Consider the following 13,351-nt stretch of genomic DNA (forward strand, 5'->3'; position numbering starts at 1 on the left):
CCCGCTGCCAGGTGGGCAGAGGGTGCAGCACAGCCCAGCGGTGGCAAGCACTTGGCATTGCACTGCTCCCGGGGCAGCTGCAGCGGTGCGCAAAGCCCACCATGCAGCGGCAGCCACCTCCACCCTGCGCACAGATCGGGGGGCATGTGCCCCCCAGGCTTCTGCTGGCATGTGCACAGCAGCAGGAGCCCCCTGGTGTCTCATGACTTTTTAAAGTACCCCTGGGGGTATATTTACCCCGGGTTGACAACCACTGATATACAGGATGAGTTGCAGCAAAGCTCTACAGCCTGGGTTTTCAGATATCATAAGATGGAGCAGAATTTAACAGTGACATAGAAATCCTTTCCAAGTCAAAATTTCATCAGCTGCTTTTCTTATTTGTAGCTGTGTTTACTACTACAGCAATTGGTAGCTGACGACAACAGGTTATGTGAAAAGTAAGAGAAAAAAACACTTGAATAGTCTTAGGGTTTAGGACTTAGAAACAACATGTGCTCTGAAGCCTGACCATGAGTCTTGCCTAGATGGTACATTAAGAAGATCTTTCTTCTCATGGAAGGTTCTAGAAGCATGTCTCCCAGTAAGTGTGTACCATACCATATTTAATTAATTTTCATGGGAGATTAGAGAAGGAGGCAAACTGTTAAGAAATGACAGCAATTGATTCCAAAATTAAGCTCATTAGCTAACAAGCTCCCATGCAGATTTGAAATGATACTGCAGCAGTTATGTTTCCTCTGCATTTTTCTTAGTGCAGAAAAACAAGATTGTACAGCACTGTGATGAAGCCTTGAATACCCTAAAATGACTTTCGGATCTCTTCCTGGCAAATGCCACTATCCTGTTCTGTGTCCCACTCTGCTACAAGGTTAATTGTGATCCCTTTTATTTAAACCATGAAACAAGTAACACATGCATATGCTGTAAGTGGATTTATGTGTAAACACCTGTCCACTCTTGGAATCATTTGCTTTCCTCAAAACTTCCTGCACATTTTTCCTTCAGACAGATCAGATATTTTGCAAAAATGTTACAATCCTGTAAACTGCATCCTGTTCAGCTGTTAGAGGCACAAATACTTACAAGATAAGAACATGCAGAGAAGGCAAAACTTGGCTTTGTGTGTGCACCAAGTACACTAGGTCAAGGGTGCTCAGTCACTGGATTCATGGTATTAGGTCTGTAGAGCTCTCCACAGGTCTGGAAATTTTGCAGTGGGGAGCAGTGGCACCACTCCCCTGTTGCCAAATTTCCAGACAAGTGGGGAGCCCTGCAGGCTGGATAGTGTGGCCATGCATACACTAGGAAGGGCACGCAGGGTGGCACAGGGCCCAATCCTACCATGCAGGGCTGGGCAGGGGCAATGCAGGGCCTCCGAGCCTGATCGTGGCATGTCAGACTGGGTGGGAGCAGCATCGGGCCCAATCCAGATTGTGAACCAACCCTGTGCCATTCATCTAGCTCATAGGGTCAAAAGACTGAGTATTATTGCTCTAAGTTAATAAAGGCTAAAGATTCTGAAAATGACTAGCACCTTGTCCTATGAGTGCTCCATTTACTATTAAGTTATTTCTAAACTTTGCGACTTTATTTTTGAACATCTTTCAAATCCATTCTTTCCTTGCTGCCCACATAGATTATATATCAGGCTCACTGCTGTGGAATGGAGGGAGCCCCACTACTCTCAGTGCTCTTTTTGCATCTTGCATTGCATAGTCATGGATTAAAATGCATAAACAGCTTTGGGGGCAGAGAACATACTTCTTCACAGGGTCCTTCATCTGATTGCAATTTCCTCCTATGGAGGATGGAAGAGTGTTTCAGTACTTGGAAAGGCTTCTAATGGGAGTCCTCACTACAGTACTTCATGCAGGAAATCCCAATAGAAACACATTACCAAGAATCCTCAATAGTGAAAAGTATGTGCCTGTGTTCAGGGAGAGGAGAATAAAGCCTGGTGTCTGCAGTGGCAGTGATCCCTCATGGTCAAGGATGGTCACTCCCATGGGTCAAGTAAAGGATGTAGATGAGTCTGTTGATGGTTAAGGAGGTAAGATGGCTGATCCTAGAGCTGCAGACTCTCTGGCAGATGCCACAGGTAGTGGTTAAAGGGAGGGAGAATTGAACTGTGGATTTCTTAGTATTGCTTCCGATCCTTCCATTTCTTTTGTTTTTCTGCCTCCAGTGGAAGACGGTTTTCCTCAAAGTAAGATGTACCTTCTCTCTCACAGTGTCACCATGTAGCCCTGTCCCAGGTTAGTTTGTCCCAATTTATGATGTCAATACTACACTTAACATTTGCCTTGAGATTGTCCTTGAAGCATTTCCTCTGGCTCCCTTGTATCCTTTGTCCTTGGCTGAGTTGGGAATATAGCAATTGTTTTGGTAAACATACATCAGGCATGCAAACACAGTGCCCTGTCCATTGCAGCTGATGTTGAATAATCAATGCTTTCAGGTTGATGGTGTTAGCATTGGAAAGGATAACTGGCATTTGTGCCATGATTTTCCCACTTTATGCTAAGGTTATTCCAGGGGTAGTGCTGCTGAAGGTGTTCCAAGCTTTTCAGGATGTCCTTGTAGTTTGTGAAAGCCTGACATATATTGTTAGTAGGAATCCTTAAAGTTTTTGACTTTCCTTTCATAAAAATGAAGTCCGCATACCTATGATATTCAGGACTGTCTAGCATTCTATCACTAGCCCACCCAATCTTACGGGTTCTCTGCCTATTCCCTCCATTGTAAAATATTTCCTGAAACCACACTTCCGTGATGGCTTTCATTGTTCAGCTACCTTACATAGAAGTATGGAGAGAACCTGTACTGAGGAATGTCAGTCCACTTGTTTTTGGATCCTTATTTGCACTGCAGGCCAGAGCCTCCTTTTGCTTGCATTGATACAACTCCCTTGGGTCAGATCCTGCTTTCTATTATGAAACATATTCCAGAGTAATGTTATTACATACAGACTCACATCAATAAGTAATTGAGTAAAATACATAAACAGCAGAGGAGATGGGGCCAGAAAATGGTGGCCACCTCCCTAGGCCAGAGTTACTCGCTTGCTCTTCTGCTAGTCTCATGAATTTTTCCTTTTGGCTGCACAGGGGGCAGCTTCAATAGGAGGTGAGGAACATGTTCTTAGCCATGGTTAGCCCATAGCTTAGTAGTTAGAATACTTTTCTGGCACATAAGAGATGGAGGATTAAGCCACCTGAAACTGATCCAAGAGCATAGAATTCAGGTCTCCCAATTTCCAGGCAAGTGCTCTAATTGCTCAACTAAGGAAGAAGAGAACTTACTTTATGCTGAAGTCAGTGAAGACGGTGTTGCTGTCTGCAACAGGGTTGCTGTTACTTATTCAAGTAAATACCTTCTCATTCAGTACCAAGCCCTGCTAAGATGTCTTATGCCACATGCTGTGACAGAGTCACAGGGCTCAAAAGCACAAGGGCTAAACAAGGGGCCAGTGGCCCCAGATCCACAGCCCCAAAAAGCCTAGCAGAAACCCTCCTTACCCAGGTGTTTCTGGAGGGGAGGGGCTGGGAACTCCAATGCTGGTATAAAGAAGAGCCCAGAACAGGCAAGAGCGGGGAGCGTGGAACTGGAAGGAGGAGGATTGAGCTGAGCCATGCTGCAGGGAACCTTGAGAGCAACATGGAGACCTGGTAGGAGACTCCTGCAGAGAGTGAGCTCCCCAGAGGGAACTTAGAGCAAGGACTGTTGACCCGGCGGGCAGTACTTGGAACTGCTTGTTACCACGCTGGAGCCGGGGGACCCTGGCAGAGTTTGGTACTGTAAAGTCCCCAATAGAGGGGCATTCTAGAATTTTGGTATCGTGAAGTCCCTAAAAAGGGCACAAGCCAAAAACAGTGTCACAGATGGACCTAATAGGATAAGGGGAATCATGACGACCCCAATAAGAGGCTTGGGGACAGCCACCAAAGAGACGGTAGTGGAAGAAAAGAGGGACTGACCTCACGACTGTCAATTATTGTTTGCACTCTGCTAAAAGGAGCTGGAACAATAACCCAGGCCAGCAGTGCTTGGTTTTGTTCTTTTTGTTTTTTTCTTCTTGGGATGGAGGTCAGGTGGAAGGACCAAGCAGCCAATCAGAGACCGGTGGAAAGGCAAGGGTGTAGGGGTGGCAGAGCCATCAGGAACATAGGACCTTTGCGGGATGGCTATGGGATGGCTAATGGAACTACACATACAGGTACTGAACCAACTCCTTTAAACACCAAGTCATGGCAGGCGAAAGCGTGGGTGTGTAGAACTCCAATTAGAAACTGTCTCACTCGAGTCAGCCGGCAGGCAGTGTCCTACAGGCCTGCAAGTGACGGAGATACTTGACACATGCATCAAGTAGAATTGCAACCAGTTACAGTTGTTGTAACATGAGTTAAAACTCCACATTGAGAGAATGGAGAGGTATATGCCTCCTTGGAAAACCAGAATCCATCTCTGTAGGTTCCTAAATGCTGCCCAGTGAAAAGAATGGGAGAGCCCTGTGATTCCATAGGGCAAAGTATGGTGTCCCTTCAGAGATACAATACACTCCCCATTGAAAAAATAGGAGATCTGGACATCTTCACAGGTGACATAGGATTCCTAGTCATACTGGATTAAAACAAGTGGTGGTTATGATGGAGATGTCTTGGCAGTGAAGGAGGACTTGTGCCTTAGTATTTACATGTAGCTTCATGGAATTGGCACATGCAGAGAACTTTGTAGTTCCATGATGCTCTGCGAACTGGGCATACACACTTATTTTACACAGGGACTTGAATTCCAAATAATGTTGGTGTATTAATCACCAAAAGCATATATATTCTACCATGCAATCTTATTTCTGAATGCTAAGGGCAAATGGCCAGTTCTAGTCTAGGGTGCTAGTCTCACTCTTGTAATCCTTTTTGTGTTCAAATACTTAAATCTATGGTACTGCCAGTTAGATATTAGTTATGTTCAGTGAGTCAGTGCACTGGTTGTGCCTGATACTTAAAAACCATCAGACAGGCTTTGGGGCAGCCGACAGGTAGGTTCAGACCCAATTAGGTAGTCACCTGACTGCAAGGGGCCACCTGATTGGAGGGGGGCTGGGCAGGGAGAGTATAAGCCCAGATTCTGGGAGCAGAGTGGCACTTGCATTTGGGGAGTTGGATGAGTGATGTTGTACAGCCTGAAGACTGCAGCTCTGGGATCACCCGGCGGTTAGGAACTATGGGGATGGAGGAGGTTCTTTGTGGTCCTGAGTAAGAATCATAGAATCACAGAATCATAGGGCTGGAAGGGACCCTGAAGGATCATTGGAAAGACATCTGGGGTCAGATGACCCTAGCCAGCTGACCATCTTCTTTTGAAGACCTCTAGGGTAGGTGATCGCACTGTCTCTGGGGGAGCTTGTTCCAGTCTGGAGTTTGTGACCATTGTTTCTAGCTTTCCCCAGGGTGACCTGATGAACAGTTGTTCACCGAGCCCTTGATGTATGCCTCTGATATAGTGGTAAACTGCAATCAGGTCCCCTCTCAGCCTTCTTTTCTTTAGGTTGAAGAGTCCAAGATACCTCAGCCTCTCCTCATATGGTTTGCCAAGTCCCTGATCATATGGGTGGCCCTTCTCTGGACCCTCTCAAACTTTAGCATGTCCTTGTTGAAGTGCGGTGCCCAGAACTGGATGCAGTACTCCAGCTGCAGCCCCACCAATGTTGAGTAAAGTGGGAGGATCACAGCCCTAGCAGCTACTGTGCTGCATTGCCGGCTAATTCATGCTGGGGTCTATTGTTACCCCCATATCCCTTTCAGTTGTAGTACTGGTTAGGTTAGCGATGCCCAGCCTGTAGATGTGCTGGGGGTTCTTCCTTCCTAGATGCACCACTTTACATTTATTTATGTTGGACCTCATCTGGTTCCGTTCTCCCCAACATGGCAGCTTGTCTAGATCTGCTTGTATCTGCAGCCTATCTGTAGGTGCGTCCACACAACCCCATATCTTGGTGTCATCTGTGAACTTGGCCAATGGGCTTTTCAACCCCTCATCCAGGTCCTTGATGAAGATATTGAACAGCACTGAGCCAAGTACTGACCTCTGGGGTATGCCTCTGCCCACATCTCACCAGGATGACACTGATCCATTCATCTGGACTCTCTGTGTCCTATGCCGCAACTAGTTTCGCACCCACTTGACGGTCCCACAGTTGAGCCCAATATCTTCCAATTTTCTGATCAGTACCTCATGGGATACCAGGTCAAAGGCTTTCTGGAAGTTGAGATATATGATGTCAACCGCTTTTCTCTCATCCAGGTGACAAGTCACCTGATCATAGAAAGAAATAAGGTTGGTCAGACAAGACCTGCCCGCGATGAAGCCATGCTGGCTGTCATTCACTATCATTCCTTCTGCAAATTTGTCACATATCTCCTCTTTGAATGTTTCTAGGGTTTTCCCTGGAATAGAAGTTAAGCTAATTGGCCTGTAGTTTCCTGGGTCTTCATGCTTCTCCTTCTTGAAGATGGGCACAACATGGCCCTCTTCCAGTCCTCTGGGATTTCTCCAGAGGCCCACAATTTTTGAAAGATCTTTGCCAGGGGCTCTGTGATTACTTCATCCAACTCTTGCAGCACTCTTGGGTGGAGTTCATCCGGTCCTGCTGATTTTATACATGTCTAATTTCTTTAATTGATTGTACACCAGTTCTATGGCAATGGTGGGAACAGTGTCAATCCCACCCTGCTCGTTCTGTGCCCTACCTGGCATGTTGTTCCCCTTGGCCTTGTGAAAAACCAAGGCAAAGTAGTCATTTAGGAGTTCTGTTTTTTCCTGAGTGGTAGTGACCAGGGATCCTGAGGTATTGAGCAGTGGCCCCACACTCTCATTAGTTTTCTTTTTACTCCCTATGTAGCTAAAGAAGGACTTCTTGTTGTCCTTGATTCTTTTAGCTAGTTTTAGTTTGATTTCTGCCCTAGCTTGCCTAATCTGTTTTCTACAAGTGTGGGCCATTGCCAAATAGTCTTCCTTAGAGGCTGTCACAAACTTCCATTGTTTGTGTGCCTCTTTCTTTTTCTGTAGGAGGGCTGCAACTTCCCTGCTTAGCCAAGAGGGTTTTTTTTAACCCTTCTGCTACTTTTTCTCCATAAGGGAATGGATTTTCTCTGAGCCTTAAGGATTGTATCCTTAAGGAACAACCATTCTTCTCATGTTCCCTTTACCTGTGGTCCTTGGTTTCTCAGGGCATTCTCTACTAGTGACCTGAACTTATTAAACTTTGCATTTTTGAAGTCTAAGACTTTGAGCTTGGTATCTGTTTTGCCAGCCTTGTGACAGACTGAACATAATGATTTCATGAAACTATACCTTGCTGGGGTTGGATGGTGTGGTGGGGCTGCCCCCAGGAAATGACACACCTGTGCCTCCTCAGTGAAAGGCGAGGATGGGGCGCTGGAAAGCCTCAGCCCCCACTGCCTTGTGAGTCACCTGTAGAGGGCCAAGGTCCACTGGGAGGGACCTGAGGCCTGAGGGGTGAGGTGCCCAGTGAGGGGCTAAGGCCCAGTGCAGGTTCTGAAGTCTACAGAATGAAGTGTGGCCGAGTGAGGGATCAAAGTGGTCCAGTGAGGGGCCAAGGCCCACTGAGTGGTGCCTAAGGCCTGAGTGGGCCAGAGGCCAAGTGCAGCTTAGTGAAGGGTTGGGGGAGTAGTATGTTGAACAGGATGCCATATGTGAAGCATGGGACATGGTGCAGGGCTGGTCTGGAGCAGTAGGTTTGGCTTAAGACACCAGGGCTGCAAATGGGGCAGCCTCCTGCATCATATCTATTCATTTTACATCAAAGGCATGGCAGGAGAGGGCAGGGCAGACTGCCCTAAAACGGGGGGAGGAGGGGCATCTATCTCTTTGGGTGCTTGGGGACCCCTGCTGTTACATTTAGAATTGCCCTTTCCATATGACAAAGTGCTGAGCACCAACTCCCCATGACTTTAGTTGGAACTGTGGGTGCCTGTCACTAGACAGTGAGATCAATGTTAGCATTCTTCCTTCAAAATCACTCATCTTGTCCTGAACAATATTTATAATATAAGCTAGTTAGTACTACAAGTTAAAATACTATAAAGAAAATGGCTTGAAGAGAACTTACATGTGACTTAAGGTTCTCCAACCACTTAGGTTGGGGGTTTTGCCATTGACTTCAATGGAACAAGGATATCACTCTTAATATTCAGATTTACGCTGGCTAATTACAGCTTTCTGCACCCACCTTCTTTCCACTTCTTTTCTTCTTGTCCTTCTCTCTGTCTACTGCCAGTTTTAAATTCTTCAGTTCCTGTCTCATGAGCTCATCAACCTATCAAGGCAGACAGATTAAGTGAATCTTTTTCTAAGTCTCCAGACAACTGAATCTTTTTCCACTACTTAGACAAATGTTCAGCCAAACAAGCATATAAAGAAAAGAATGGAAAATGGAATTCTAGAGAAGGCAAGGTTTAGATGTCAGGGTCACCTCTTGCAACTGGAGAGAAACTCTCATTCAAAGAGCTGTTAATACAATTGTCTTGTTATTGTAAGCCGGTGATTTTCAACCAGGGTGTCACAGCCACTGTTAGGTATGCAAACATCTACACATGATTCACAAGATAAAACTAGATTTCAAATGGGAATCCATAGTGTCAAAACATTTTAACCTGTTGTGGTCCTTCTGTGTTCTTTGCAGCAAAGGAATTTCTCTGTTGTTTTTTGATAGTTAAGAAATGAGTGAAAGTTAAGAGCTGGCATTTTCTGGGGGGGATGCCTTGATTCTAAAAAGACTGAGAACTACTGTTGCAAGCACACCTGCACTCTGATTTCTTCCTTCACTTCTTTCCGCTTTTCTTCTTTGACTAGTTCTGGGTCATACTCCTGATGAAAATTCCATCCCTCCTCTCTGTGCTGCCAAACATCTGGCCATAAGAAAGAGAGGGAAGAAAGTTATTGAAAACATTGGCTTTCCAACCATTTCTAATGGAAAATTTGGTAGTTGTAAACATCTATTAAATTAATTATATAAAAGTAGGAAGTGCTAGGGAAGCCAGCTAAAATTAGAGCTCTTGTGTCTGTCTTAATGCCCAGATTGCCATTGCTTGAGGTTATTCATGTATAGTTTTAGATAATGATACAATACCAGGTGAATTCTGTCATTCTCTTTCTTTTGTTTGAATACCTTTACTGCCTCCTTTTTGCCTACTGCATGAAACCTAGAATTTAACTATGGGGAAGTCACAAAATGTACTCCTGCCACAAGAAACATATATTCCCAAAAGACATATACACATAGGAGAAGGCAGATTGGGAGACGAGAGGGTTGGTGTTTAAAACATTAACTGTTCCTGTTCATTATTGAAATTCTTGCCGTTTCATAAGCCTGAGGTTGAATGGACATTTGACTGATGTAAGTTAGCATTTGTGCCTCACTGAAGTAGTCTTAGCAGTAATTTGAAGGAGATGTACCTGTGGCACTGCCATTGGAAACCATTCCATTTTTAAGGGGAAGCATAGAAAGCATGAATGTGAGATTTGACATATGAACAGGGAAGTGAAGATAGCATCAACGGAAGAACAAATGGGTCTCTGAAAAAACATCCAACCTGGAGGTGGAGCAGGGCTATGCAGAGCCTTAAAAAGGAAGACAAAAACTTTAAACCTGATAAAATAGGCAAACTGTGTGTGTCTGATCCTAGGCAAGGGTTCTCTAGAGTTTTTTTTTTTTTGCTCCTGGGAGTGTTGTTTGAAAGTGCGCCTGGGAGAAAAAAAACTCTGGAGCATGTTGCTCTGGAATTTTTTCATGCACAGCATGTGGAGCCCAGTTGGAGCATCCTGGACTGGCAGGAGTGAGTCTGCCAGCCCAGGGCTGCTCTGACTGGGCTCCATGTGCTGCAGAGGGGCTGGGTAGCAGCCAGCCCCCATACTGAAGCACCCTTGTGCCTCAGCTAGCCCCCCCCAGCAGCACATAGAGTCCACTCGGAGCAGTCCTGGGTTGGCAGGGGACCCATGGTGTTGGCTTGCCAGCCTGGGTTGCTTTGACCAGGCTCAGTGTGCAGCAGTGGGATTGGCTGAAGCCTGAGGGTGCTTCAGCATGGGTCTGTCAGCTAGCCCTGTGCCAAAGCACCCTTGTGCCTCAGCCAGCCCCTCACTGTACATGGAACCTGCCTAAAGCAGCCTGGGCTGGCAGGCTGACCCCTGAGTCCCCTGCCAGCCCAGGACTGTTCCAACTGGGCTTCATGTGCTGCAGTGGGGGGGCTGCTGATGCCTCAGCCAGCCACTCTGCAGCATGTGGAGCCCAGGCTCACCTCCAGGTCCCCTGCCAGCTTGGTCTGCTTCGACTGGGCTGAATGTGCTGCCTAGGAGCTGGCTGGGGCATGAGGGTGCTGCAGCGCAACGGCTGCCTGCTGGCTAGCCCAGCACTGAAGCACCCCTGGCCCCAGCCAGCCCCGTCACCATCTACACATGTACTGTGGTGCACAAAATGCTGCCACCACAGGGTAGTATTTGTGTTTAGTCAGATTATGCTATGGCAGCATTACAGTGGTGATGTTTTATAGCAGCGCTAATTAGTCTGATCTGCAGTCTCATATAGATGGACCATATTATTTTTCCTCTACTTTGGGCACGTCTGACATTGCACCACTGCTTTTTAATGCTGCATGTTCAAAGCAATAAGTAGACTGCATTTCAGGCGCAGAAGGAAATCTGCATCTCTGATAAAATTCCTATTTATTTTAAAACATCTAATGATTTCATCTGTATCCTTTTATTTCCATGGAAAGTGTTTTTTTGTTTTCAAGAAAGTACGCTGAAAAGGGCAAGGTGTATTTGAAATGTATGGTATTTACAGGCTATGGAAATTTAGTAAAGGAAACTTCTCTATTTTATAATTCTTGGATTAATTTAAAAGGAAAAGCCCATCGCTCTACTTTTTCCCCATGTTTTGAGCCCTAGTATGTCTAGAGTGACAGCTTACCTCCAACAATAGCTGATAGTTCAATTACCTAGTGATTTAAAGTGACAGTTCTCCAAAACTGAAGGTGTTTTTCTTGGGGTACTTGTTTCTATATTCAATATAGTTTCTAAAACACTACAAATTCAGGGATAGAGTCATAGCTGAGGGAGGATAGGTTTAGGCTAGATACTAGGAAGAACTACTTTACTGTAAGGGTGGCCAGAGCCTGGAATAGGCTTCCCAGAGAGGTGGTGCTCTCACCTTCCCTGGAGATCTTCAAGAGGAGACTGAATAGGCACCTGGCTGGGGTCTTATGACCCCTGCCATCCCCAGTGCTCCTTCCTGCCCATGGCAGGGGGTCGGACTAGATGATCTGTTTAGGTCCCTAATGACTCATTGATTCTATGATAGGCTAGAAATAGATATTGTCGAATGAAGCATATTGGTTATGTCTGCAAACGGGGAAAGCCAGGCAGGCACTCTTGAGACTTGAAGGGCTAATACAGTGCAAGAATTCCTGGAGTGTGCAGGATTGGGCTGCTCAAACCCTGTGAGTCCCTGTCCTGGGTGATAGGAAAGTGCAGGCAGCTCCAGCTACCTGTGCTCTCCTGTGAGGGAGGAAAGGAGCCAGCAGGCTCTGAGTCGCCCTGTCCCAATGCAGTTAGGTGAGCCCCGTGCACACAGGCCCAATGCGCCGGGCGGAAACTCACCTCTTTTAGGTCCCCGGAAGAAGGAAGGCCCGGAACAAGCGGTGGCAGCATAAAGGAAGTGCCGGAGCTGGACGAGGAGGTGGCGGGACCGGAAGGAGCCGGAGGAGAAGCCGCTGCTGGAGAAAGCTCCCGGGCGTGGATGCGAGCCGCCCGTGGGGGCTACAGGACCTTCTGGGGTAAGGGTAATTCCCGGCAGAGCTTGTGAGCTCAATTATCCAGTACGGGGAGGCCGTGGACAGTTTGAAGCCACCGGGAGCAGCTGGAGCCCGGCCAGGCTAGTTACTGTATAGACTGTAATAAAGGAGCAAGCCCCAACTAGGAGACTGCCACCCTGGTAGGGAGGTGCTGAGTGAACTCGGGGAGCCTGAGAGAGAGCTGAAGCACCCTTGGGGAAGTGGGGAAGGGGTCCCAACCCAGCAGCATACAGGAGAAGAGAGGGGTATGGCTGCTGAAGATTGAAGCAGTTTCCAAGCCCTGTGGAACTCCTGGCTGTACCCTTTTATGTTGATCCCTGTTTTCTTTTACAAACGAGCGGGAGTGATATCCTGATTACGTGGCCTGCCCAGATAGGCGGCCACGTACCCAGTAGAATGGGCAAAGGTATAGGGGAGGAGAAGACCTCAGCCACGTGGGACCCCATGCCTACAGTGAGTCTCGTTTCTGGACTGGCACGTGCCAAACAATTTAAACTGAACTGGAACCATCAAAGTCGTGGCAGGAGAGTCAGAGGCACTCAGGAGTCCAGGAACGACCTGTTGCAAGTGGGAAGCGGTCCCTGAGTGGGAGGTGTTGGTGTTTCGAGCCAACCCCCCCACATCTCCCATCAGAAAGCAAATAGACTTGCGGCATAATTACTACCCTTCTCACAGATACAGTATGGCCATAACAAAAAGTATGGATGTATGTCTATTTGCTGTCATTTTGTCCCTTATAAATATTTTTATGCCAGCACAAAGGTGATGAAAGGTGATGTCCGTTTCTACCAGTAGTGCCCATAGGAGATCATTCATGGTTTAGTCTGTTAAATATAATATTGACTGCTCTCTCTCTTGACAATTCTCTTTTATTTCTATGACATGCAAGTAATGCATGTTGCAGTTAAGTAATCTTTTTCTTTTTATAACTAAAAATGGTAAAAATTTAAGGACAGTAAATTTCTGGTAATGAAGAAAGGCACTCAGGGGTATAGGTGTCAATTTCCTTTGGTTACTCCAGGCCTTTCAAATAACATGATAGATGCCACACGGTATTTCAAAGAGGAAAGTTCACTTGCCCTAGACAGAAGGTACCTCATTCAGGGTTATCCTAGTTTGGAATTTCAGCCTTGGGGAATCGGGATATTACATAGGAGTTATGTGAATTTTTGAATGCTTTCCTGGCTGGGTCACCAGGTTGCAAATGCTGTTTTCACAGGAATTAGGCTTTTAAGTATTTATTTTTTTCATAGATGGATCCATACTTTTTATTTATTATTTTCATAATTGTTTGTTGCTGTTCTGTTAATCAATTAGTAGGTCATATTCTGTACAAATAAATCTGTGGTAGCCTCCTTCATACAATTTGCCTTTGACAGTCCATGACAACTGGTTTACTGAATATGAAATTAGTCCCTAGGTTAGAGGTCTCTTATTTTAGAATATTGATCAACAGCTGGTTTCCAAATCAGGATCTT

General features: G+C 46.1%; 1 protein-coding gene across 1 annotated transcript in view; it reads right to left on the bottom strand.

Moving 5' to 3' along the window:
* Positions 1-13,351, bottom strand: part of DRC11 (dynein regulatory complex subunit 11) — a 185,543-nt gene that overhangs the window by 43,115 nt on the left and 129,077 nt on the right. Inside the window, exons 11-12 of the mRNA XM_090041693.1 lie at positions 8,827-8,933; positions 8,255-8,341 (exon numbers count right to left, since the gene is read on the bottom strand). Of these exons, the coding sequence (XP_089897819.1) occupies positions 8,255-8,341; positions 8,827-8,933 (194 nt within the window). The remainder of the gene's footprint in view (positions 1-8,254; positions 8,342-8,826; positions 8,934-13,351) is intronic.

Source organism: Crocodylus siamensis, chromosome 4 (assembly GCF_052110815.1).
Source record: "Crocodylus siamensis isolate JL-2025a chromosome 4, ASM5211081v1, whole genome shotgun sequence".
In the NCBI taxonomy this organism is placed as follows: domain Eukaryota; kingdom Metazoa; phylum Chordata; order Crocodylia; family Crocodylidae; genus Crocodylus; species Crocodylus siamensis.